Here is a 26,118-nt window from a genome sequence, read left to right on the forward strand (position 1 = left end):
ACTTAAACTCTGATTTATAATTAAATTCCAATAATCTAACCTCACTTTTTGTCTTCTCCGTTTGTTTTAAGAAACTAAACAAAGCTAAAAGGATACATCTATATTTATTTTAAATGCTAGAGTATGCAAAAGGGAAATTTGAGTTTACTTCTTTACATATTTTCCATTATTACGAAAGAAAAAGGATCTGAGTGAGGTTAGTTTTTTGGAATTTAATTACAAATCAGAGTATATGTAGTTAGAACATCGTTGGAGACATTCTTAAATGTATTAAAAGGGTGACGCTAACATTAACCCATTTAGCGCTAATCGGGATCACATGTTACACGGTGAAATTTAATCGGTCATCAGGAACGAATTTTTCTAATTCAGTAATCGATGGCGATCACGTTTATGTAGCACTAACACAACTAAGTTTTTTATCATATCCACATTTTAAGTAGAAATTAAATTTTAATTGAAATTGATTGTCACCCTACCAATGGTTTATAGATTTATAGACTATAGTCTGTTCGGAAAGAGAAGAGTGGAATGTATTGAGCCCCATACATTGCACAACTCTTGACAGCATACAGACGGATCGGACGACGTGAAAATGCGTGGTGCAACACATATTAAACTGGAATATATTGAAAATTTGAATTTAGGTACATTGTACAAAATCGAGGATTTAAATCTAGCAGTACTCCACTGTTATAGAGCGACATAAAATAGTAGAAATTAAAATAAAATGGAACTAAAGAAACTCCATACTAAATTGTTGCCATGTTTAAACATTTTTTTTATTTTTTATGATGAATAGTCAGTCGTTTGACCACGATCCCACCTGATGGTAAGTGATGATGTTGTCTACGGTGGAGCACGCTTACCTATGAGATACCTATTAACTCTTGCCTTGAAGAGCCCCAAATTGTACTCATGCGGAAACACAGACTCGGGCAGGGCGTTCCACTCCTTGGAAGTTCGCATAAGAAATGTGGAAGCAAAACGCTTCTTGCGTATTTTTGGAGTTCCTACCATGAAGCGATGCCGGAGTGCCGTTTTACGTCAAAAATGTGACAGTTACGTAGGAAGTGGCGCCCTCAACACCTCACAGGGGGGTGTTGGTAGGTCTTACGTAAGATCACAGAAATGCGCAAGTAAAGATTATACTTCGAAAAAGCGCGTGAATCCGTGCGAGTCCCGACAAAGAAAAACTATAAAATTAAGCCAAAGTTGATTTTTATTTTGCACTTTTGCAGGTACAAAATAAAAGTTCCTAAAATAATTTCTTTGAAAATCTAAATAAAAACAAACCCGATGTGTAATCATTTTCCTTCAGATTCTTACGTAATAAATATTAAACAGGGGGGGTAGGGGTCGGCCTATTCTTATTTTTTCTTACATAGCGGAGAAAGGGGGTATAAATCTGGCAAAAATCGTCTTACGTAATAAATGAATGGCGCCTAACTACCGTTTACTGTTATCAGAGGCTAGTGAATAAAAGACATACAACGCTGCAATTTACATGAAAGACAGTCTTGGATAAATATAAGGTGTTGAATGTTATTTTTTACATCTTAGTTATTTTTACATTTTATAACTTTGAACGGTAAAATTGGAATTTAACTCTTTTCACATTTTTTATGATAGAGGAGGCAAATGAGCAGACGAATCGCATAATGGTAAGTCGATTACCGTCGCCAATGGACACCCGTGACATCAGCGGTTTTTTTTTCAGAGAATAGTGTCAGTTGAAGACACAGGGCCCTCGCTAGAGATACGGGCGACCCTGTAGGCCGACATGATTGGCGCGACAGTATCTCGCCGCGAGACTACCCGTCTTTTACTAACTGTATGATTTAAAGGGGGACGGGTAGTCTATGTCGCGGCGAGATACCCTCGCGCCAATCATGTGCTAGCCCGGCTGTGACCGCGATGACATTTGTGACATTTTTGTATGGCTTTTTTTTACGGGTTTCGCATAAGGATGAAGGCAATGCTCGGGTTAAGAACCAGACTATCAATATTTGGGTAATATGGCTCCATCGATACTGTCGATGATTTGGCCAACGTCAAAGTGGATCCCACGTGGGATCGAATTAACATTATTTGTAATAAATAAACTTCAGCCAGTTTACGGTATAAAATAATAAAATTATGGCCTCTAGGGCTCTAGCCAGCCACGGTTAGAGGTAAAAATACCAAATGCTCGTAGAGCACGACGTTGTTCGGTAAGTATTTAGTTGGGTAATCTTGTAATGCGATAGCTGGACTACAACTACTACAAGTATAAATTAAATTTAGGATATGCAGTGTAATTTGCGTAATTCTATGTAATACCTACCACTTAACTAATTTTTGTAATAATATTGATTGTTGCCTGTTTAGTGTGCCTTTTGAATAAAAAAAATATAAAAAAAATCGCTTATATTGTACAGAATAGGGAACTATATGTCTACCAAATTTGATCAAAATCTGAGGAATTAAGAAAGACAACATAAAAATATGCTAACCTTATATTGGCCCAAATAGTATAGCGCCACCTACAATTATGATGAGGCACACGAACCGCGCTGTTCTGTGGAAGTTGTCAGTCTTTTCTATTTACTACCCTCTGCTATCCAGTTCACAAAACTCTTATCTAGAGTTTCTATAACTAGACCCCCCAGTTTGGTAATAAGTAAACGTAGCTAGAGATCAGATTAATTTTGGTTCAACAAAGCGACCGGTAAACTCCATAACTGTTGCGGCGCAAACTTTTTTGGCGCGTGCTCGGTTTCCTACGTATATTTGCAGGTCGTAACGAAAGTTGAAGCCACTAGATTCAATTATGCGGTGACAATGTAGATTCACCAAAACTATTAATTTTCGGTGAATATTCGTGGGTCAAAAGTAAGGCTTTCGTTTGATCCATACGATTTAAACAACACAGTGTAGGTACGTACTTATGTGCGTTGTGGTCAGAGTTACACTCTTTAAGGTACTTAAGTCATCATGAGGCCTTAAGAAGGATCGAAAGTTCGAAAGCTAGAAAATTTGCGAAATAAGGCCGTCGCGCTGGTTTTTACCTTTTATCTTAATTCATCTGAAAATATAATATATATACTGCTTTCAACTCAAAATCACTAGCATATACAATTCTGATGATAAAAAAATGTCCCAAAAATTTGTATGAAAAATGTAAGCTACATTACATTCCACTACATTGTCACGCACATACAAGTGAAAAAAATGTTTACACTAAAACGTGACGTAATGGAACGGACATTTTGTTACACCTTTTTTAATGGCAGGATGTAGAATTCTATCGATTCTGAGTAGAATGAGCCCAAGAATGTCTAGATTTGAAAGAATCAGGTTTTCAATATTCATTTGGGGCATTTTCTATGAAAAGGGACCTTAGTGTCGATGGCGCTTACGCCGCACAGCGTCGCGCGGCATTGTATTTATATCGGAGCATCGTTAATAATGGCGTAAGCGCCATCGTCAAGGTCCCTTTTTATAGAAAATACCACATTTTAGAAAACGCCCATTTACATGAGGAGCAACGTCTCTCGTGGCTGTAAAATAAGATAAGAAGCAATGCGGGGTTGACATTTGCAATTGTCGCAGCTGAAATCGGGGATCGTGTCGTCGGCAACCTCTTGAGGATTGCTGCACGCTTTCGGACTAGATCTTGGAGCAAGGGGAGGTAAATTTACGAGCACAATATCTAGATTGTGAACAATACTATGGGGAACCCCGCAACCCCAATAGTACATTATGATACAAGTGTGCTAAGTTGGTCATTACACACGAGGCGATATTGTGCGCGCGAGCTGTAAGCGAGCGCGCAATAAGAAAGCCGATGTGTGTAATGACCAATGCACACGCGTTTCATACGACGTATTTCAACACACTTGCGAGAAAAAAAAGAAATTCATATTAATCAAATTTTAATAGTTAAAACAGTTAGTATTGTGTGTTGCATCAGGTCTGTCATACTGCCGGCCGCCCCTCGCCCGGCCGCGGGCGGCGCGGCGGGCGGGCCGGCCGGGCCGCGCCCCGCGCAGGCGGTCGGGCGCGCCGGTGCCCGCCAGTCTGACCAATTAAAGAAGGCTCCCTTTCCATGCATATTATTAGCAATCAGTTACCTTCTTAACTCAGTCGGATAATATAATGAAAAAGCACGAGTGGAATAATACACTGAAAGAGTACGCGTGTTTAATATCTAGGATTATGAGCCAAAAATCGGTGGAATAAAAACGTCCTTTTGAGCAAGTGTGTTGAAAAATTAAAAAAAAAAACATTACGTTTCGCCTGATCTGGCCCTTCATTTAAACTGTCACGATTTTCACACATCATTATTTACTTTAACAGGACTTATTTGCGTATAATTAAACGTTAATATTATCACCGATCATATATTATACACCTTCGTCGTTTCGAGGGCGGTATTGTCCCCGTGGTCTCGAAGAAAGACTGGTTAAAGTTGACACCAACATCTAGCTGCGCGAGTTTTTTAAACTACCCGCACTTGGTCTTGTTTATCAACTTGAAGGTTTTGCACACTTTACAAAGCACACACTAGGGATGTCACTCGTCGACACCAAGGGCCTGACACTCTTTGATAGAGAAAGATAGTCTTATTGCGATTCCTATAAGAGGAAAGAGAAAATAGTGCCATGCTTTGTCCTTATCACCGACCGGGTTTTTTTTCATGGTCGGGTTATGGCAGCATATGTAGGAGGCGATGGCGAAATACCGAAATTTATAAAAGTGAAAGAGAAAAAGGATTATGCTGCCATACATTAACCTGTCAATACATGAATATGTCTTTCTCTTACCCCTGGTCGCTCGGTTTCATGTCTATAACTACTATACTATGTCTATGGTTGACATACAACACTAACAACAGTCGGTTTGTCAACTGGCAATTTTCGCTTACATTCACTATTGACTGGATTCCATGTAAGTAATATTAAAGTTTTAAGTATACGCGATTAGGTCTCGTTAAAATAATGATCAAGGGGCCTAGCCAAAATGCCAAACGTTTGCAGAAAACTAAGCGACAAGCTATCATTTGCATACAATATTTACGTGATATTTACGATTATCTTTGCGTTTCGTTTCGTTTTCTGCAAACGATTGACATCTTGGCTAGGACCTCTGGACCTGGGACGACTTTTGGCACCACAAGTCTTAAATTTAAAAAAAATCGAATTAATCGTAATTAGTCTTAATATATTTAATATATTCGAGATGTCGGTACCGAGAGAGTACTCACACAGCCAATTCATTCATTCATTTATTCCTTTATAAAACATAGTTTTACATGTCAAATACAGTATTTCATATTTACAACTATTTACATTTAAATTACATAGCAAAACACATCAGTATGAATATAATATTAGGTATAAGATAATTATGTCAGGTAGGTACAATTATTATTTAAAATTTATTATTTACATGTTTAAATGATTACAGTAAGTTCATATAAGTATATCATATCACATAATTATGGTTAGTTAAATTCTTATTTTATATTTCTATAGCTTGGGATTGTGAACCAGTTCAAGAGTGCACGCCGTCAAAAAATTCGTCAACAGAGTAGTACGCTTCAGACATAAGTTTAGCCTTAAGTTTATTCACGAAACCTCTCACACCAGTAGCACCTTTAATCTCTAAGGGTATGTGGTTATATATCTTAGGGCCTATTGAGTGGAGACACTTTTTAGACTTAGCTAGACGCGTACGTGGTGGACGCAGTTCGCCTCTTCGCCTAGTATTATAGTTGTGGGCGTCACCGCGCGTCGGGAACTGTTCAAGGTTACCTCTCACATACTTGGCTACGTCGAGAATATATAGGCACGGGAGGGTGAGGATTTTGGTATCCTTGAACAGTTCACGAGCGGGGTGATCCCAGGGGACCACGCATGCAACGAACTGCCCGCTTTTGAAGTCTAAATATTCTGTCGCGGTTGGCTGAAGTATCCAATCATTCCAGTATCATTTTCCCTATATGTATACTACGAAACTATTACGAAAAGTGTTATATATACTACGAAACTATTACGAAAAGTATTATACTACTTTAGATTCCTTTTTTTATCAATATTTATTTTACTGTTTTTAGATAGTCCTTTCGAAAATCCAATATTAAATATCCCAAATTAGCCTGGGCATACTTCGCCTTAATCATCCTTAATCTCGAGAATTTCCGCCTGTTGACATTATCGAGATTTCGTTCGTGTCACTTACGCACCGACAAATAAATTGACGTGCGCTTACTGACACGAGGATGCCATTACGTTACGTATTTTTTTTAAATTCATAAATTTAAGGAGCTTAGTCACTGAGCGGTTATGTCGCTCCATACGTTCGCGAAAGTACAGCAATATTAGGTATAAGATAAATCGTGTATTTTTTTCTGTTTTAGACGTTTATATCACAATGCAGTTTGTATGTGTATTTATATTTATTTATATGTATATGTAGTTTATTTTATTTTTATTTAAATGGCAAGTATATTGTTTTATTTTGTAAGTAAATAGATTTCTCTTATTGCATCATTTGAATCTGGAACACCTACTGACACTATATTAATTTCCGCTACCTACCTAAAGGTTGTCTGAAACAGATCGATTTTTAGGGTTCCGTACCCAAAGGGTAAAAACGGGACCCTATTACTAACTCCGCTTTCCGTCTGTCCTTCTGTCTGTCTGTCACCAGGCTGTATCTCATGAACCGTGATAGCTAGAGAGTGGAAATTTTCACAGATGATGTATTTCTGTTGCCGCTATAACAACAAATACTAAAAAGTACGGAACCCTCGGTGTGCGAGTTCGACTCGCACTTGGCCGGTTTGTTTAGATTAGTACGGTTTCACTCATTGGCGACATGTCTAAACTGACATGACTGTCATGACTGATTTAAATATTTTGAAATATGTCTCACGATAGTTTAATTTCGATAACGCCTGTTATTTTCTGTATCGAGGTGTGTTATAGTAGATTGTTAACCAAGGTATGAAAGGCACTCATTACTGGCGAGGTATTTTGGCGCTCGAACGCAGTGAGAGCGCCTATAGTCCGAGGCTAAAATGATGCCTTTCACCCGAGTTAAATTCGAACTTTTAATTTCGAATACAAGGAAAGTAAAATGAATGTGTTTTTTTATAAACATGACTAAGTTTCATTTTTATAGTATTTCTTGAGGGTACTTTTTATTAACAATTTAGGCAAAAGTATCGTTATTTATGGAATGCAGAGTCAGAATGGAAATTGGATAACAAATCCATTAAACTCAAATTTCAATTGCTAATCGAAAAAAAAAAATACTTCGAACGTAAAATGCTCTAGTGCAGACACGTATCATTTTCTGCATACCTTTTAAAACAACAATGACCCTCTTTCAGAGCATGAGAAATGAAAAGAGTATTGTATCGAATAGAATGAATATAGTAAGGGAGAGATTACACATTTTTGGGATTTTCGGAGCAATTATTTCAGAATATTTTTTTACATGTTGAATTCGTATATAAAAATTGTATTCCCAAATTGTACTTGAACTAAATAATTGGAATTTGTTGACCAAAATTCATATAATCATATTGAATAAGGTAAAAAGATGGTAACGCAGTGGTAAATGCCATATTTTAATACAAAACGGGAGACAATCAAGCACCACTGAGTTACTGTGATCTGTGATTAAGAATATTCGCACTATTCGCAGTAGTTATTTATTGAACAAAGCAGTCTGGATTGATAGCCTAATTAGGCCTTTATCCATCACAAAACAGAAAATGAAAGTATTGGCCAAGTATAAAGTGCCATCGTCTCGTTTCTATCACCGCACCTCCCGCCAAAGGAGCAAAGCTTCTTAGACACAGGGCACACCATGAATAAGCGGGCATCTTGCTCGTTTCTTCCCAGAACGTGCAGAATGTGGAATGAGTTGCCTCCTGAGGTACTTCCTTTGTGCTACGACATGGGATTCTTCAAGAAGCGGGTATTTAGGGTTCTCAAGGGTCGGCAATACCTAAGTGGCTCCTGTGATGTTGCTTACGTCCATGGGCGACGATGACTGCTTCCCATCAGGCGGCTCGTCTGCTCGTTTGCTGACTATCACATTTAAAAAAAGTATTCAAAAATATTCATTATACAAAACAGTGTCAAAAACTATATACCACGAAAAGTAGTATGGCCCACCTGCAAAATATACTCGTATAAGCGTAAAGTCGGGTTTTCTTTCGTAATTAGCGAGAGTGTACCAACTGCTCGGCAAGTATTCTTACAAAGCGATTAGGGCCAATGGAAGGTTGTAAATGTAACTTGTACCTACAATTTAGCCATCATACATCTAAGGTGTTTTGTTGTTACGGGCCTTAATTCACGCTTAAATATGTGCCATTTTCAACCAAAAGGGTACTTATTGTCGCTTGACAGTAAGGCGCTATTTCCATATAGCTTATTAGAAATCAACCTTATTGACAAGCGACAATGTGGTACCTTTTGGTTGTAAACGTCACATATATGTACTTAAGTTTCCGGCAAGCTCGGCCGAATTGCACCTTTTCATACAAACGTAGTTCCGCTCTCATTTTAAAACTACGTGTTGAATTGTAATGAAACTTTGTACATACAATGACATAAGGTATATCAGGTATAGGTCTGTAATTAGTTTATATAGCTCCAGTTTATAAAACAAACGAAATATAGCAGAAATAAGTTTTGGATGAAAAACTTAAATTCGCTGTATTTTTTTAACTATGGTACCTGAAGCTACATAAACTAATTACAGACATAGCACTTTATCCTAATATAAGTACAGTTTCAGAGAAATCTAGCTATTCTTCGTCGTCTTAAAATGAGAGCGGAACTACGTTTGTATATGGAGAACCAAGTTTGCCGGGGACCCTTAAGGACTGTTTCGATCTAAAATGACTACTAACTAACATGTATTTTATATATACTTATTGATACTTTGATATTACTACTGGTGCTACTGGATACAAAAACGAAATTTTTTTCTGGTCTATTTGTGTATAACCCTTTTACGAAATAAGCCTTGCCTTCGTACCTACACAATGTCATTTTTAGGGTTCCGTACCCAAAGGGTAAAAACGGGACCCTATTACTAAGACTCCGCTGTCCGTCTGTCCTTCTGTCTGTCTGTCACCATGCTGTATCTCATGAACCGTGATAGCTAGACAGTTGAAATTTTCACAGATGATGTATTCCGGTTGCCGCTATAACAACAAATACTAAAAACAGAATAAAATAGAGATTTAAGTGGGGCTCCCATACAACAAACGTGATTTTTGACCGAAGTTAAGCAACGTCGGGCGGGGCCAGTACTTGGATGGGTGACCGTTTTTATAGTTAATGGTACGGAACCCTTCGTGTGTGAGTCCGACTCGCACTTGGCCGGTTTTATTTAATGTTATCGTAAAAATGTCATCTTTTGTACACAGTTTGCCTATAGGTAAAGTATTTATGTTTTTATTTAGTCTCTTGTAAGAAAATAAAGACTCATAGGAAAAACATCACAAAATAAATAGATATGGAATGGAAGTTATTCTGAAATCTAAAAATTTCGTTGCCTCTGTAAGGGTGCCCTTATAAAATGTTATTTAGATTTAAAATAAATGTTGAATATTTATAAAATGTCTAAAGCCTTTCAATACTTTCAATTCTGTGATTTGTGTGATTTCTAGGAACCCAACTCCGAATATATTTATATTAATTATAATATAAATGCTCGTAGGATATTCCTGATATTATCGAAATAAAATAAATTAAAAAAAAAAAAATTTAACGTGCAGCTTTTTTATTGAATTCGTATGCCAATAGGCACGACATATTGATACTGAAATATTTGTGCCATTTTCAACCAAAAGGGTACTTATTGTCGCTTGTTAGTAAGGCGCTATTTCCATTAAATAAAATAAATAAATAAAATAAAATAAAATAAATAAAGTTTTATTTCAGGCAAAAAGTACATTCGTACACCCATATCAAGAGACAATTTAAAAGTCAATTAAGCTTCAATTAGAAATCACCCTTATCGACAAGCGACAATGTGGTACCTTTTGATTGAAAACGTCACATTTATTTAACATCTTGTAACTTACCTGCTGAACAAATAAATCTATTGTTTATTTAATTTACAAAGTCTACATTTATTTCCGTGCAATTATTTGAATATACTCTAGGTAGGGAAAATAAACAGTACAATTTAATTTTAAACTTAAACTTAACATTTAGGAGTTTAACAAGTAAAATTAGACTTGTTAGACAAGACTAATATTTGGGATCATAATTAAAGTAGGTACTGAAAAGTTACATTTTCTAATAATACTTCAAACAAGATTTTAATGAGTAGGTAGGAGTAAGAGCCCGAATCAGACTCAATAACTTGTTACGGGTTTGATCTTATTATGACCTTGAAGATCGCTCACGCTGACTGTCGCATGCAAAATGAAGTAAGTCGTGCATTAGGTACACGCCTGTCATGAAGGTTATATCCACCATAACAAATCGTTAAAAAGGACGAATTTTGCTCGTATATAAAGCTTTGTATCCGCATCTGAAATTGACAATAGTTTTCCACGAGTTTCCACGTTTTTTGCACATACTTATCTAAGAAAATATTCCATTTCTCTTCATTACCTATTTATTATATAAGGTATGACATAATTAACTTAGCATATAATTTCTCCCTGTTTAAGAGCCAACAGGAGTGGTCATTTCTCCATACAAACGTACTCGACTGTTTCCTCCGTGGTTTTTGAAGCTAGAGCAATGATTTTTTCAACACAGATTAATATTGTCAATATCTGTGTCGGTGTGTTTTGCTTTTTTTGATATTTTTGTTTTTTAAGGCGCTAGAGCCCTTCACACATGGCCAAAAATGGCCTCACTGACTATGCCGCAATGAAAGGCGTGGTATTCAAAACTGGTATCAATTAGCCAAAAAATCAAAACAGTCCGACACAGACAATTTCATAATCATTTAGATTTCCAAATTTGGTTACGATTGGTTAAGTTTTGGAGGAGGAAACAGTCGAGTACAAAACCTCGATTTTTGAGATTTTTACGCAGAATTTTTCGCCTAAGCTGCAGTTGTTCTTATCGCACTAATTTTAGGGGCGGGGTCAAGTTTCTAAATACGTACACAGACAGAAAAGTGATGGGCAATAGTCGACATTAAATGTCGATAATCTAGTGATGTGATAAGATCGATAAACCTTTTCAAAGTCGCGATTTGCCTCTTAGTAGGCGAAGTAAGTAAAGTGAGTATGCACTTTGGCCTCAGGGGATATCGTTTAACACTATTTATTATTCCTTGGTTCATACAAAGCTGAGCTGACGCACTAGCTACGAGATTAAGTCCTGGTATCCCGCGAAAGAGGGAGGGGAAAAGTCGGCTTCTGCGGTCCAGTTTGCTTCTATTTCTACATATCTGTTGCTATGAGATCAAATTTGGTATAATTATTGTGTAAATTAGGGACGAATAATTTATTTTAGAAATAATAGTTTCACATTTTCATACACAAATCTGAATATATGAACGAAACATTAAAATCATATATAATTTTTGGTCACTGATTTGCTCTTTAGAATCAAATTGTGGTGATTTGCACTAAAAATTAATTACACAATTTAGTCTATTTATTCGTTATTTAGAAAAGTATCAGTTCTAAGTACGTATTCATACATTTGATTGTAAAAAGAATTAGTAATACTTTGGTTAAAATATTGTTTTATATTTTACAATTTTCACTATTATTCTAAAATTTATTTTAAATAAAGTATTACTTTTATTAAATCGTTTATGACGTGATCTTATTAAGTATGTATATGAAAAGGGCTCCACGAGGCGAAATACTTTTTACGCCAATTATTTTCTTTTTTTTTTATTTACAACAAAGACGAAAGTTCGAGAAAAATGTGGTTACTTAATAATTGCCTAACTTGTTGAAAAAATAACTTTACATACTATCAACTTATAACCGTAGTATATTCCATGATATGTTTTAAATGCACCATATTTTTTTCTAATTTTTATAAGAATATTTAATACCTTTAAAATAATATCTGTCTGTCTGTCAATCTATCTGTCAGTCTGTCACCAGGCTGTATCTCATGAACCGTGATAGCTAGACAGTTGCAATTTTTACAGATGATGTATTTCTGTTGCCGCTATAACAAGAAATACTAAAAACAGAATAAAATAAATATTTAAGTGGGGCTCCCCAAACAACAAACGTGATTTTTTTGCTGTTTTTTGCGTAATGGTACGTTTGCGTTTTTTGTTAATAGCTTTTGAACTTTTTTTATGTGGGAATGCTTCGAATACATTTTTCTAGACATCATTCCGAATCTAATGAGGTATCATACGTATTTTTTAGGAGTTAGTATCTCTATTAGTGGCAGCCGTACAAGCCCAATTTCAAAGAAAAACCGCAAATGGATGTACAAGTTAGCCGTTTGGCACACGCATACTGAGGTCAAAACAAAATTTTTGACCCGCAGTTCCTAAAAAAATCCCTTAGGAAGGGTGTGCTACAACATTTTTTTTTTGTATGGAAAAAAACATAAGTGTGCGCTCACCGATAAAATGTATTTTGCGTGAAAAAACAATTAATTCTCGTGTAAGTGAATATTATGTATTCTTATGAGAAAATAAAGATCTTTAAACCTAACTGTGTCACTTTGTATTTAAAAAAAAACTAAATAAAATTATTTTTAAAATTCCTTTTTTTGGGTTAGATATGAGGAAATCACGTATCATTTTTGGTATATTGTACAAAAAAAAATCAGCCATATCGTATCTGGAGGAGCCCAAACTTGGTATGTTTTGAAAATTCTTTTTGTTTCAATTTAAGAAAAATGGCTAAAATGTAATGATGTGATATATTTTCAGAATCGCTTCAAAAAGCCCTTTCGTATGATAGATAAGAGAAGAATACGATAGGTTTAAAAAAAAAAGTTTTTTATACAAAAAAAAAGATTTTTTATACAAAAAAAAGTTTCAGCACTCCCCTCCCAAGGGATTTTTTTTAGGAACTGCGGGTCGATAATTTTGTTTTGACCTCTAGTATACGTGTACCAAACGGCTAACCTGTACATCGATTTGCGGTTTTTTAATGCGAACAGCTTACACTATATTTTTAACCACCTTGAACGTTTTGTAGACTAGACTATTGTCCCAAATTGGGGTTTCTTATTCATTCCGACCAGGATTAGGAGCTCTTCAAACATACCTATTTTAATTAAAATCTGACTCATAAATAAAAAACGGACCATTAATAAAACTGTATAATTACATCAACGTAAGAAATATCTCATGTCACATGTTTCTTTGTTATGATAATTTTATCTAACCTGAGGCTTTCTTTTTTTCTAATCAACGAAGCCGGAGAGCGACAAATTTGTTTTTCATCACACTTGCTCGAAAAAATCTTATTTCATGCAGGTGTACTGAAGGGAAAACAAAAGGCCTATATTGTTCCCGCGGGAGTTATAGCTTTCTTTTTTTAATTAGATATGTCACTAATTCATACGAAGTACGAACCAAGTAAGTTATAAGTAAAATACTTTGTTTAAAGTATAATTTAGTATTTTTGTTTATAATATTTAATTGGATTAATTTAAAAGCCGTTTTTACACAAAATTTTCAATCGTGGCTGAATGCCGAAGGTCTGTGCCTTAGATGCCTAACCTGTCAAGAAATGACAATATGGCGGACGAATATTTGAAATGTCACCGTATTTTATAATTATTTCCCTGAAAATTTAGTTTTTCATCACAAGTGTAACGAAAACCATTGTGTAACTCCGGGGGTAAGAATATTGTAAACTCCTCCTTTACAAAATCTCACTTACCCCCCTCGTTGCACAATGTAGGTACTAATAGCACAGCGTGTCGAAAGTTGATACTTTCCGCACGGAAACGAGAAAAGAAATGATTGTTTTTTTACTCTCCTGTAAAAGTCAAAATGTTATTTGGATTGCAGGTTGTAGAAGGATATTGAATTCAGCTACCTAAAATCAAGAAGTTAAATCACAATAACAGGAAATAAGTAAACGCTCAGTGGTGGTAGCGAGCTAAGCTAACAGAAAAAGTTTGTAAGAACTAGCTATAGCCTATGATATGCCTATATAGCGGGCCGCGACCGCGACGCGACTTGCAGGCATAAGGTCCGTGAGCGCAAATGACGTGCGCGTCTGTGTGCGTGCACCACACACACGGGGATATGGCGGCGCCGCCCCCGTCAGCGCGACGGAGATAATCAGTTTGAAATCTCAAAATTGAGAATTCGCTCAGCTCCTGTTGGCTCTTAAATACCTAAGTATACCTAATTCGAATAATTAACTCCCTTCTTTGTGCCAACCATTATATAATTTTATTGTAATTTGTGGATAATGTCGTTGGCTATGCATATGTCAATTTTAATTGTACTACTAAATGTAACATTATATTGTATAGTTGTTTGTTATCCCTAAAATGAATAAAATAAAATAAAATATACGAATAACCTGTCAGAGCGTCCTTATGGCAAGCGACAATGTGGTTACTTTTGCTTGAGAACGTCACAAATTAGAATCGACGCGAGTGTTAACCCTTTAACGAACCAGATTATAAGAAATCCTCAATTTAAACGTCATTGGCATTTGTCCTGGAAATTCTGCTAAAGAATAAAATACATAAAAAATACAAAAAGATGATGTGTGACAATTTGCACTGCAACCTACAAAATTAACCGGCTAATACCATATAAATTTGTTGTAACGCGTTCCCGATATTTTGGCTCAGTTGCAAGTACCGTCGTCAGGGGTAATATGCTAATCGATGCTTGAGCACCTAATCGCCATCGGCGATTTAGCCTTGTTGAAGTGGAAATAACGATGACAATTGTGGAAATAACGATGCGCGGCAAAAGGAACGGGCTCAGCATATGCTGCGTCAGCCATTTCATTACAAATTGATTGCGCAGCGCTGATTTTCAGTCCGTCCCCTTCACTGAACCACTTTGATATATTTATTCTTTAAAAGCTGTAAGAAAGTTGCACTTTATCCACAAGAGTGGAAAAGTAATTTAATACAAATTTTGAGTTGTTTCGTCGTATTGGCTGGTATAATTACAGATACAGATCTTTATTGGTAAAATAAAATACATTTTACAATACAAAAATACATTTAAACATTTATTTATTTTAATTGACTTTTAAGTGATAATTTTGAAAGATAAAATATTAAATAGTGTTTATTTAGATTTCATATGTAATTTTTTTAATAATTGAGTGCGCCCTATTCGCCAACATACTATCTTCAGTTACGCGCAAATATTGTGCCTAATTTAAAACAAAAAAGTGTGTACGTGTAATCTTTACGCGCGATTGAAGTAAATAGTAATTTGTGCAACAAGAGAGGAAAGTTGGTCTTTCTTGCGAGTGTTTATTTTGAGTCCCGAGAAAGCGAAAAATTCTATAATTGTAGCGAGGGACTCAAAACACGAGATGTAAAATAACTTTGCTCTCGTGTTGCACACATAATTTTTCACCTCAGTAGTGAGAACATATTAAAGGTTAAAATGTATTTCGAATTACACAGAATAATACAAAAAAAGTGACGAAAGTAGGCTTGTTAGAGCTGCTGAGTTGAAAACTTCTTTGAAGATGACGTTTATCGCTATGCTGGCAGTTTGACGTATGTTCTATTGTGCGTGTGTCACTACTGAGTACTGAGCGTTACTTCCGTCAGAAAAAATCTGAGTTATCCTTTAGTCGCGAAGAAGTTTTACTTCAAAAACAAATATTTAAAAAAAAAGTTCGTTTGTGATGCAACCAAAATTAAATATGGCTTGTACTATATGGGCCTCATCTGCACCCTTGAGATCTATTAATTTGCTCGACAGCGATATATTACTTAAGAGGCTGCTACACGGACGGGGCGGTGAAGATTGATACGATTAAAATTAGGATTTTAAATAACTCTTCCATTGCTTAATAAAAATATCTAGGTAAAGCTGTGGTAAACATTAATTAAAATGTCTACAAAGAGACGAGCACAATGTAAACAGTAAACACTATTTCAAATTCAAATAATTTATTTCAGAATAAAAAATCCATATACAATTACATTTACATTTATAATAAAATAACTAATCCTAAATTAAAATTAAAACTATTTATTACCTACCTAAATTGTCATTAAAGAACTGTGTGTACACATTTTTTTTAAATTATAAGTTTTTAATGCTTATAATTTATGGAAACTAGTACATTATTTTGAAAACTCTTAATTTACATACAAGATATATACAGTGGTACTACATAAACGATATTAATAACTAGCTTAAATCAAAAATAGGCCCTTGAGGCATTGTACCAAGCGTCTGGTTGACGTAAGTGGTGACCGAAGAGCTGGCGTCTTCCTCGCACAACGTATCAACATTGCGATTCAGCGAGGAAATGCCGCCAGCATCCTTGTAAAATGCCTCAAGGGCCTATTTTTGATTTAAGCTAGTTATTAATTTCGAACATTATTGATTTATGGAAATGAATAATATGTCTTTTTAGTATGTATTTCTAATTCCCTTTTAATTTACGCCCAATATTATATCTTTTCCGTAATAAAATGCGTATATAATTACTGTAATATAGGTGATGGTTATTCCTCCGGGCCCAAAATCAACGATCTCCTTACCATAAATAAAGATATTAAGGATTTCCAAAGGAACAGTCTTTTTTATCCATTCTAGAAGGCGGTCAGAGTGTACAAAAGAGGATCCAAGGAAAAGACTTAGAATTTTTTTTTTATTGTACACATTTTTCACGTAGGTACAACTTACAAGTACTAGTTAAAAACATGGCCCGACATGATCTTGGCCGTTTTTATATTGTATTTTTGAAAACGACGTTTTCATAAATCGTCTATTTCTGATCTTTTTGTTAACTTAAACACCTGTAGCTCCTTAAGTATTGGTCGTAGAGTAAACATTAATGATACCTAATTCGTAGAAACTTGTCCGAAGTAATTATAATGCTATCATCATCATCATCATGTCAGCCGATGTGCAAAAATCTGAAAAAAGGTACCCCCCCCCCCACACACACACACACACTCTCAGCACACCCCCCACCCCCGAGGGCGTTTAGTGTGTTCATCCGGACACACGAGGTATAACTTTACCAATTTACAAAACTACACGAATTATTTATCCTGATTTTATTAATTTTCTTGAACAACGCTCGGTCTCCCAGATATTATTTTTTAAATGCAAAACAAATTGAACATAACCAATACCCTAGAACATCTAGGAATTCTAGTTTACGCGTGTTTCAACATAGTTTGCTTCGTTGTCAACGTTAATCTAATCTTTCAGTATTTAAACGCGCATGCAAATACCCAATTCAACTGGACCGTGCAACCGGATGAACACCAGAACGAAGTTATTTATTAACGAAACAACTAGCCCAACAAACGGAAAGGACATTTTTTATTTAGATAAATAAATAATAAATAACATAGACAAAGGGAAATGTGGATTTTATGGAAAAAATTATACAAAGAACGAACGTTATTCTTCACATCATAACGCCAATGACCTACGATCTGAATCCCTTAGTTTTCTAATATTTTTTGTAGGTTATTAACAGTAACGGCTTTAAGCAATATAGTATCCAATAAAGTTCATTGTCTTCGAGATATTTGGCATCAAAGTTGAACAAATTTAGGCCAAAAAACTGGTTTTCTGGCCATAACTCTTGTGTTAATTAGTTTAAAATTAAAATCTCTGACACGTTTATCGACACGTCAAAGACGATCCCAAATATGTGGATTTCGTATATGTAAGATCCTTCACAGCAATCTAGTTACGAAAAAAGTGTTTTTTTAAGACTTTAAATTTAGGTTTAGACTTTGTTTAATCTGTTTTGTGATCATAAATGTGTTTTACAACTAATATCAAGGCAGTTGAAATTAGTTTAAGTCTGGAACTTGTGATAGCAGTAATTCGTCGTTTTTTTAATATTTAGACGTCAGTATGGCATTTATTACATTTTTTGTTTGCTCTTTGTTAAACAACAACTTTCTTTTCAAAAGATATAGCATGAATTTTCTTTTACAATATAACTGTTAACGCATCAAATTGATAGCGTCGGCCAAAGTGGCCAAATATATGGGAACACATCTTAACTTCTACGGTAACACAACTGATGACAGTACTTAGTGTAAGTTTCATTTGATAGCGTGACGTGATGTACGCGTCTGCGCCAAGTGTCATTTTGTATGGGATTTTGAGTTTCCAAAACGTCTCGCTTGGCGCGCTGTTCAAAATCCCATACAAAAACAGACAACGCAACCGCGAACGCTCGTCACGATATATTCTGTAATGTCATACTCAACAGTATGACACCGCCACGATTTGATCATCACTGACATCACGATTTGATTCTTCGACGCTAAACCCGCCGATAATTTTATTTCTTGTAATTAATTTGTAACTTTATATAATTTTTGTTTATCCTATGTACCACAACAATGTTTAAATGTAAAATGTATCCACGAATGCAGTGTCGATACGAACCCGATAGGGTTTCACGGCACTTTTCTGTCTGATTTAATGTAAGATTAATTTAGAATAAATAATAAATAAAAAAAAACCCTTACCTAAAATATTACCCCATTTTATGAATTACTACCGAAGCACCTTGTTATCTGATAAATTGTAACTCGTTTAGGGATTCCATTCAGCAAATTGCAATAAACATAAATGAAAGGCATTCACACGTAAAATCAATTTATTTATACAATTCATAATATTTACAATTGATTTCGTATTCGTACAATACATGTAAGAGATTACATCAAATTGAATGTCTTGGATTTGTAAAATTACTTACTTAAATATAAAATATGGCTTATTTTCGTTCTTTGACGTTTATCGATAAGTAAGTACTGCGGAACCTTAAAACTAAGTATTTGTAAAATATACAAAATGCTAACTAATAAAAATAAGTAGATTCAATGTAGACTTTATAGTTGAAGAAATAAAGATAGCAATTAATTATAATCGCAATTTTTTAGAGACGAGTATGATCAGATCAGATTTGATATAAAATATAAACTAGCGGCCACCGTATAAAATGTGGGAATGAGATATCTACAGTGACGCGTTTTTTAGGATTCCGTACCCAAATAGTAAAAACAGGACCCAATTATTAGTGTTCCGTACCCAAAGGGAAAAACGAGACTCTAAGACTCCATTGTCCGTCTGTCTGCCTGTCCGTCTGTCTGTCACCAGGCTGTATCGTGACTCGCACTTGTCCGGTTTTTTAATTCTTTATTTAGAGGTATACTGCTTTGTATGAAGCTTAGCAGTCTATTCACTCGTCTCTGATATCGTGAATAATGCACGTAAAATATAAATGGCTTAAATATTATAACGTACTTATATTTGTGTTTCTAACATTTTAATACAAAATTGGCGCGACGCCGTTTAAGACAACCGGGATAATTACGAATATAGGTTAAATTGACATTCTCTTAAATAACAATAAATGGACAGATGCAGTTTTAATGTGAACGCATTTAGTACATCTCACTTTCGAAAGTTTGTCGCGGATACAACTGTCAATACACTTCTTTTTATAATTCTTAAGAAAACACTTTTATGCCATATACGTTCGTACTTATCCTGGTTGAGCTTATAATATTTAATAAAATAACCTTATAAAGCACTCGCCTATACCACACCCACACGAATGTTTAGCACAAAATAAATTTATAATAAAATTTAATGAGCTATTAAACGCTCGCAGTCCCACGGACTTAAACGAATAAGAAATATTGTTTTCATTTTCTCATGCTCTGAAAGAGGGTCATTATTGTTCTAAAAGGTGTGCAGATACGTGTCTGCACTAGAGCATTTTACGTTCGAATTACGATTTTTTTTTAATTTTTTTCGATAAGCAATTGAAATTTGAGTTTAAATAGATTTGTTATACAATTTCCACTCTGATATTTCACTCTCTATTTCATAAATAACGATACTTTTGCCTAAATTGTTAACTGAAAGTACCCTTAAGAAATACTATAAACATTTATACTTGGTCATGTTTAAAAAAAAACACATGTATTTTACTTTCCTCGTATTCGAACTGAAAAGTCGTGTTTAAATCGGGTGTAAGGCATCATTTCACCCCTTAGTTAACAATCTACTATACCATTGTAGGGTCTCTTCTCGCTAGTATTGGGCTTTACCGTTTTTCCTTAGCAGGCAGGTTTATTGTCCAATTCACAAAGAGAACATAAATGGTTTATCTTATATTTTTATGATATTCAGCGATTTCAGTGAGAGTAATCAATAAAGCTGTCAGCGCGGCTTATCTCCGAATAGCAATTTCGGGCAATCTCTGACAAATAATCCCAGTGACATTTAAATTAGATTTTACAAGAAAGAAATGCTCATGCCGGTGGCTGTTTCAGAGAGGATTGAAATTAGAAATATACTTTGAATAACGACCCGCTTGGCATTTCTAAAGATTCACAGTACCTAATGTACTTAGTTATGAGCTATGAAATATACCAATCACTCTCGAAAAAAAGTTGCGAGAAAACTGGATATAAATATAAATGGAATAAATATTTTACGGGGATGTTACATATTTAACCCCCTGAGACCCAAAAGCAGTTCTTTTGTTTTTGAATTTGGAACTCTGTTATTCTATAAAAGTTCAAAATAGATTGTGAAATATGTACAAACATTTGTACCGGGGTCTCAGGAGGATATACCTATAATACTGAAATAGCGTTGTATTAAATCATTTACGCAGAGTACCTTTTAAAAGGCAAAAACCGATTTACCAACAATAAACTAAATGCCGGTTAGTTGAATGTAAAATATAATACCTATACTCGGTTCCTAAATGGCCCCAAGGTCAGGCATCCGTGGGTCGACCGTCTCGTCCCCGAAGTGGTCGGAGCCGTCGGAGCCGCCGCTTTACAAACTTATCAACTAACTTCAATCCTGCCGTGATATATTAATTAATTCAAATTTACGCTACACATGCAAATTAAACATTGGATTATTAACCCCTTTTCCATAAAACTGAGCAAACTTTTCTTAAATTCTCTTTGTAAACACAAATACTAAAATGATAGGGACAAACTTGTTAGACTTAATTTTTTTTAGTCTAAAGAATTTCAGGTATTGGTTTTAATTTAAAAAATAATGTCTTGACATGAAATAATTGCTCAGTGTAGTTGCCAATCCAAACACTGCACAATCCAATCTGTTAAGTTCACTTGATTCCCTTTTCACTACCTACCGTAAATTTCCTGAGAAGTAGCAAATTAAGAGAATATTATAAACTCTAAAAGTAAATACGTCTAGTGTGAATTAAATTAGCTCGCTGTCTAACTTCATGAGAATTAGACATTATTTGCTTTAGTATGCTAAAGGACTCTGCCTTTGTCAGGATTGCCGAGTTGAAAATTGTGTTATAAATTGATCGTATCCTCATACAAAGCAATCGTGTGGGTGAATATAGACGAAGTTTGCGTAACGGTTTAGAATCGTCATAACTAGCTAATAATTTCAATAAAAATATACTTTATTTCACATTACATTTAAGGTGGGCCCATTTCTAATATTTAATGATGTGAAGTATTAAACAAATGATCTCTAGGAGTCATGGGTTGAAGTAAGAATATTACGATGGGTTGCGCGTTGTCCAAAGTGAGCGAGGACTTAGTGCGAAGTGTGCGACAAGAAGGATTGTGAAAATGTTTAAGAATATAATAATATCCGGTATTGGGCTGTTATTTTATTCAAAGTTGTACACTACACTTTTTTTTCAAATTTGATAATTTTATATGGTTCCTACTCAGAATAACGAGCTCTTGATCTTAATAGGAGAAAAAAGTGTTTAAATAAAATGGCCCAATTATGAATGAACCGTTATGATACAAATCTTACACTTTTTATTAAATGAAGTTATTTTATTTACTTTATCAAATCTAATCAGCTTTGCGACGGGATGGGTACAGAATAGCGTCGCGTGGCATGGCATATCGCTCTTGACGTTTTCAGTCGCACACTGTGGACAACGCCTTAGATTAAAGAAGTGATCACACAGCCGACGGGATGACGCTGACGAGCCGCTTGATGTTTTTGGGTTAAACACTTGTATTAATTTTCTATAATGATTTTACGCCTAAGACCCTAATCTGTTAAACAAAAGTGGCACGCGCTCAGACACAATGGCCGAAACAATGGATTTTGCATAACTATATACTTTGTTTTCCGCTTACTGCTCCTACACTAGCTACTTTAGATTAGAAATTATTTAATTAAGGTAGGGCACTCAAGGTCTATTAACACATTGCTTATTATTACATCATTTTTGTATATGACTGTTTGTTGCCTAAAAAAAAAAACAAAAAAACAATTAGGGTCTTAGGCGTAAAAATCATTTGAGAAGATTCATAATTACACACATCAGAGGCCGACGTGTTAGCCACAAAGTATCTTATTCTACACATCAAAGACGCACATTTATACATGAATGGTTATCTTGTATTTCTGTCCCTAGAAGCGTTACTCAACCTATCCCATTAGATATATAATATTATATATCCCGGCTATGTGTTCAGTCCTTTAATAAAAATGTTCCATATTTTGGCACATGTTTGGACAGAGGTAACACAATAATGAAATTATCAAATTGTGCTTGATATTTGTATTAAGTAATTATAATGAGCATCAATATACTGAGTACGTATTGAAACAATCAACCTGTAATGTAAGTAATTAATTAAGTGCTCGTATCAATGGTTGAATGAGCTGTTTAATGGCGTGAAACGTGTGCACTTTATAATCAATTTGTGGATTTTTAAGGCTTAATAAGTCGTCCAAGCCAATTAGATAATATTGCGTTAGGTGATGGTAGCTTACAAAATATTGTCTCACTGACGGATAAGTCTAAGCAGCTAAGATGTCTAAAAAAACTGCCCCGTTGTAGTTGTCCAATTGGCTTGGTAGAGTTATATTGAGCCTATTAGAAAGATTTCCATATTATATGTGTAAAAACTTCTTACTCAGAATCGTTCCGTCCGATCAAGTTTTTCTTTTATTATCAAGATCGATTCAGAGTAAAAATATATAAAAACTGTACAAAATTGAGCAAATCGCTCATTTGCATGAGTGTCGAGCAACGTACTTAAGTGGCAAACGTAAAATTCCAAAGGCATCATACAGCGACTGCAGGCCAGTTCAAACTTTAGCAGAACTAGCTTTTGATAGCAGAAAACTTGCGAGCGCTGCTGCTTAACTCACTTCATAATTGGACTTTTAGATTTTAAAAGTTAAAGTACTGTTTTAAACATATAACTTGGAACTCATTGCATAATCTTAAAATTTGACAAGCGCATGCGAGTTGGTGCTTCCGTTTTAAAGTTGCAATAATGTATAATGATTGCGTGTGAATATGAGATCAAATTCCTTACATACGTCTGAAGCGGCAATAACATTCTAGAATTTAATTTAACTACGTAAAAATTGCTTGAGATAATATAAATAGTGCACATTTTAATATTACGTTCGTGGCAGTTTCTTGAGTACAAACTATAATAAGTATAGAAATATAATATCATTTTTACCGTCGCAGGTATTTGAGTTTACTACCTCGAGTAAAATTTGATGGCACTCAAGTTAAGATCCAACAAGAGTATTTAAATCAAATGACTAAGTTAAATTTATACACCAAAATGTAATAAGTAGTTGGATTTACTCACCGAATAATAATATCAGATAGTGGAATATTTCTAAACATAAACAGACACAAATTGAACATTGACAAACATTAAACATATTTTAAATACAGCTGCCTCAATAGAGAATGACAAGAAGACTTATAATTACGCATCCTATTTACACATGTGGAAATATGACTTTACACAGTTTAGACCGATGTATCCTATTAAGATCTTAGGCGTAAATGAGACAAATAATTGGAAAACCTATCTATCGTTACAGCTATGACAGTCTTCACCTCGTGCGTCATATGACATCGAGACTGACGTATTATAAATTCAATAGTAAGCTCATTAACGCAATCTTAACATACTTATTTTAACTACGGTCCTGTCAGACGAGCGTGGGCCGCTCTGTTATAATCCGTACCCCCACTTTTATTTCATTTTAATGGAAATTGTAACTACGTAAATTGTCTGCACTCTTCAATTAGCGTCAAAATAACTCGAGATTCTAAGAAAAAATTATATATAATGTCCTAAATTTTAAAAAGTAAGGGAAACGGTTTAGAACTACCGACGTGACGTACTCGTAGACCCCAAACTACACTAACTAGCCCACTTACTCTGATCATAACATTAACAACTTACAAACTAAATTATACCTATAATATCAGCTCCGTCATCTTCTAAAACTTGAAGATATCAACGGGAAATATACCTATACATCTGTAATTTTTAGATACTACGATAAAAGAAGGTAAAAGTACAACCTCCGTTCAAGTGATGTGTAATACAGACGACTGAGCCTTAATTATTCACAAGATTAACATTGTTTATGATGTGACCAACGCTTAATTACGTAGCGTGTACTCCGGGTACCCGAAGTACCCGAGGATGAGTTGGAATGGTTGACAGTCGGAATTAATCCCGGTGCGGCGACGACACACTTCAAAATTAAACAAGCAAACAGGTGCCGGTTGTATAACAACTTGTTACTAATATAGTCTCTTTCCAATTCCTTTGATTAGAAAGAAACTTTCGCTAATATTATTAGTTACAGGTTGTTATGCAATCGGTCCCAGGTATCTTATAGGCGCATCCAAAACTGCCGAACGCGCAAATACGACATTCGCTTGCGAATAACGCACAAGCGATGTTTCGCCGGATCTGGACGCACGATGAACTACCTAAATATTCGTGCTCATAAATAGTTTTCGACCGCAACCATTCCATTCACCATTAAAATACCTATTTCATATGGCTTATCAGTCTCCTTTGATAGTAATACAGAAAGAAAAAAATGTTGCGAGTTACTGCTTAGCTTTGCGGGATGAATTACGTCAATCACAAACAGAAATTTGCTCCGTTCCGAAATGCCTGTTAAACAATTCGATTGTACGTATTCATTCGCTCAGAATAGATTTTGATAATAAATTTGTATTGAATTCACAACAAGCGATCGCCATATGTGGCGTCTTATCACAATTGACATAAATCACACTTGGGCATATTGACACTACATTATAAAGCTCGTGAATCTGACACTACTAAAGGATTCGTGACACAACTGTGGGGCAGCGGGCTTGGACGGCAGTTACATTGCGAATTAAGTTCACATCAACCCACGATTGTAGCATAAGTCCGGTGCTTACGTAGCTTCAGAGTCAAACAAATATTCGTCTTGCAACTTAGTCGCGGACGAAGTTATGCGCTAGTGCTAGTTAGGCTAATTCAGCGAATTGCCTCGACATGTGTGAACCCCAGCGTTCACACAAAGACACAAGTGACTATGTTGTTTTTTTTTTGTGTTCCGGATACCTACTAACAAGACTGTTCGATTGGCCAATCTAACTGTAATTTTTGTACAAAAGTTGCCAAATTAGGTAGTAGATTGATCAAAAGAACAGTAATTTCAATATCCGAAACATAAAAACAGAGCTTATCTCGTAAAAAGGTTTAACAATGACCAATTTGTATGCGCCGTATAAAGCAGCTTTATCAAGCGCTAATTTACCGTACATCGTGAATGCTAGGCTTACAGCGGGCAGGGTCGCCATGCGCGGGGTCGGGGCTACACGATGATCTCGCGGATGACGCGGCGCGCGCGCGAGTTGGGCGTGGAGTACCCGGACTCAAGGGACTCGTCATAGCTCAGGGATAGGTGCGGCGGCTTGTCTTCACCGCCTGCTTCGCCGCCGTACGACTCTGGGAGACCGCTCACCTCATGATAAGGGGATTCTGAAAAGAATACATAATTTGAGCCCTTGTTTCTAATGTCGTATCTTGAACTGAAAGGAATGGCAGGACGAATTGTTGCTCCACCAATAAAGGGTAGAGCGGCAACTTTAATCTGTTATTGGTAATCATTTGTTTCTACCCAGTGCAT

At 35.4% G+C, this 26,118-nt stretch overlaps 2 protein-coding genes and 1 long non-coding RNA gene across 3 annotated transcripts in view; 1 reads left to right on the plus strand and 2 right to left on the minus strand.

Moving 5' to 3' along the window:
• LOC134745333 (RNA polymerase II transcriptional coactivator) overlaps window positions 1-26,118 on the minus strand; it is a 107,550-nt gene that overhangs the window by 52,579 nt on the left and 28,853 nt on the right. The window lies entirely within an intron of this gene.
• The window catches only part of LOC134745382 (uncharacterized), a 120,853-nt gene that overhangs the window by 7,356 nt on the left and 87,379 nt on the right, over window positions 1-26,118 (plus strand). The gene's annotated exons all lie outside the window — the stretch shown is intronic.
• Window positions 18,762-26,118, minus strand: part of LOC134745361 (hemicentin-2) — a 210,234-nt gene continuing 202,877 nt past the window's right edge. The window contains exon 12 of the mRNA XM_063679392.1: window positions 18,762-25,970. Coding sequence (XP_063535462.1) covers window positions 25,804-25,970 — 167 coding nt within the window. The 3' untranslated portion in view covers window positions 18,762-25,803. The remainder of the gene's footprint in view (window positions 25,971-26,118) is intronic.

The sequence above is a fragment of the Cydia strobilella genome, chromosome 1 (genome assembly GCF_947568885.1).
Source record: "Cydia strobilella chromosome 1, ilCydStro3.1, whole genome shotgun sequence".
NCBI classification, from domain to species: domain Eukaryota; kingdom Metazoa; phylum Arthropoda; class Insecta; order Lepidoptera; family Tortricidae; genus Cydia; species Cydia strobilella.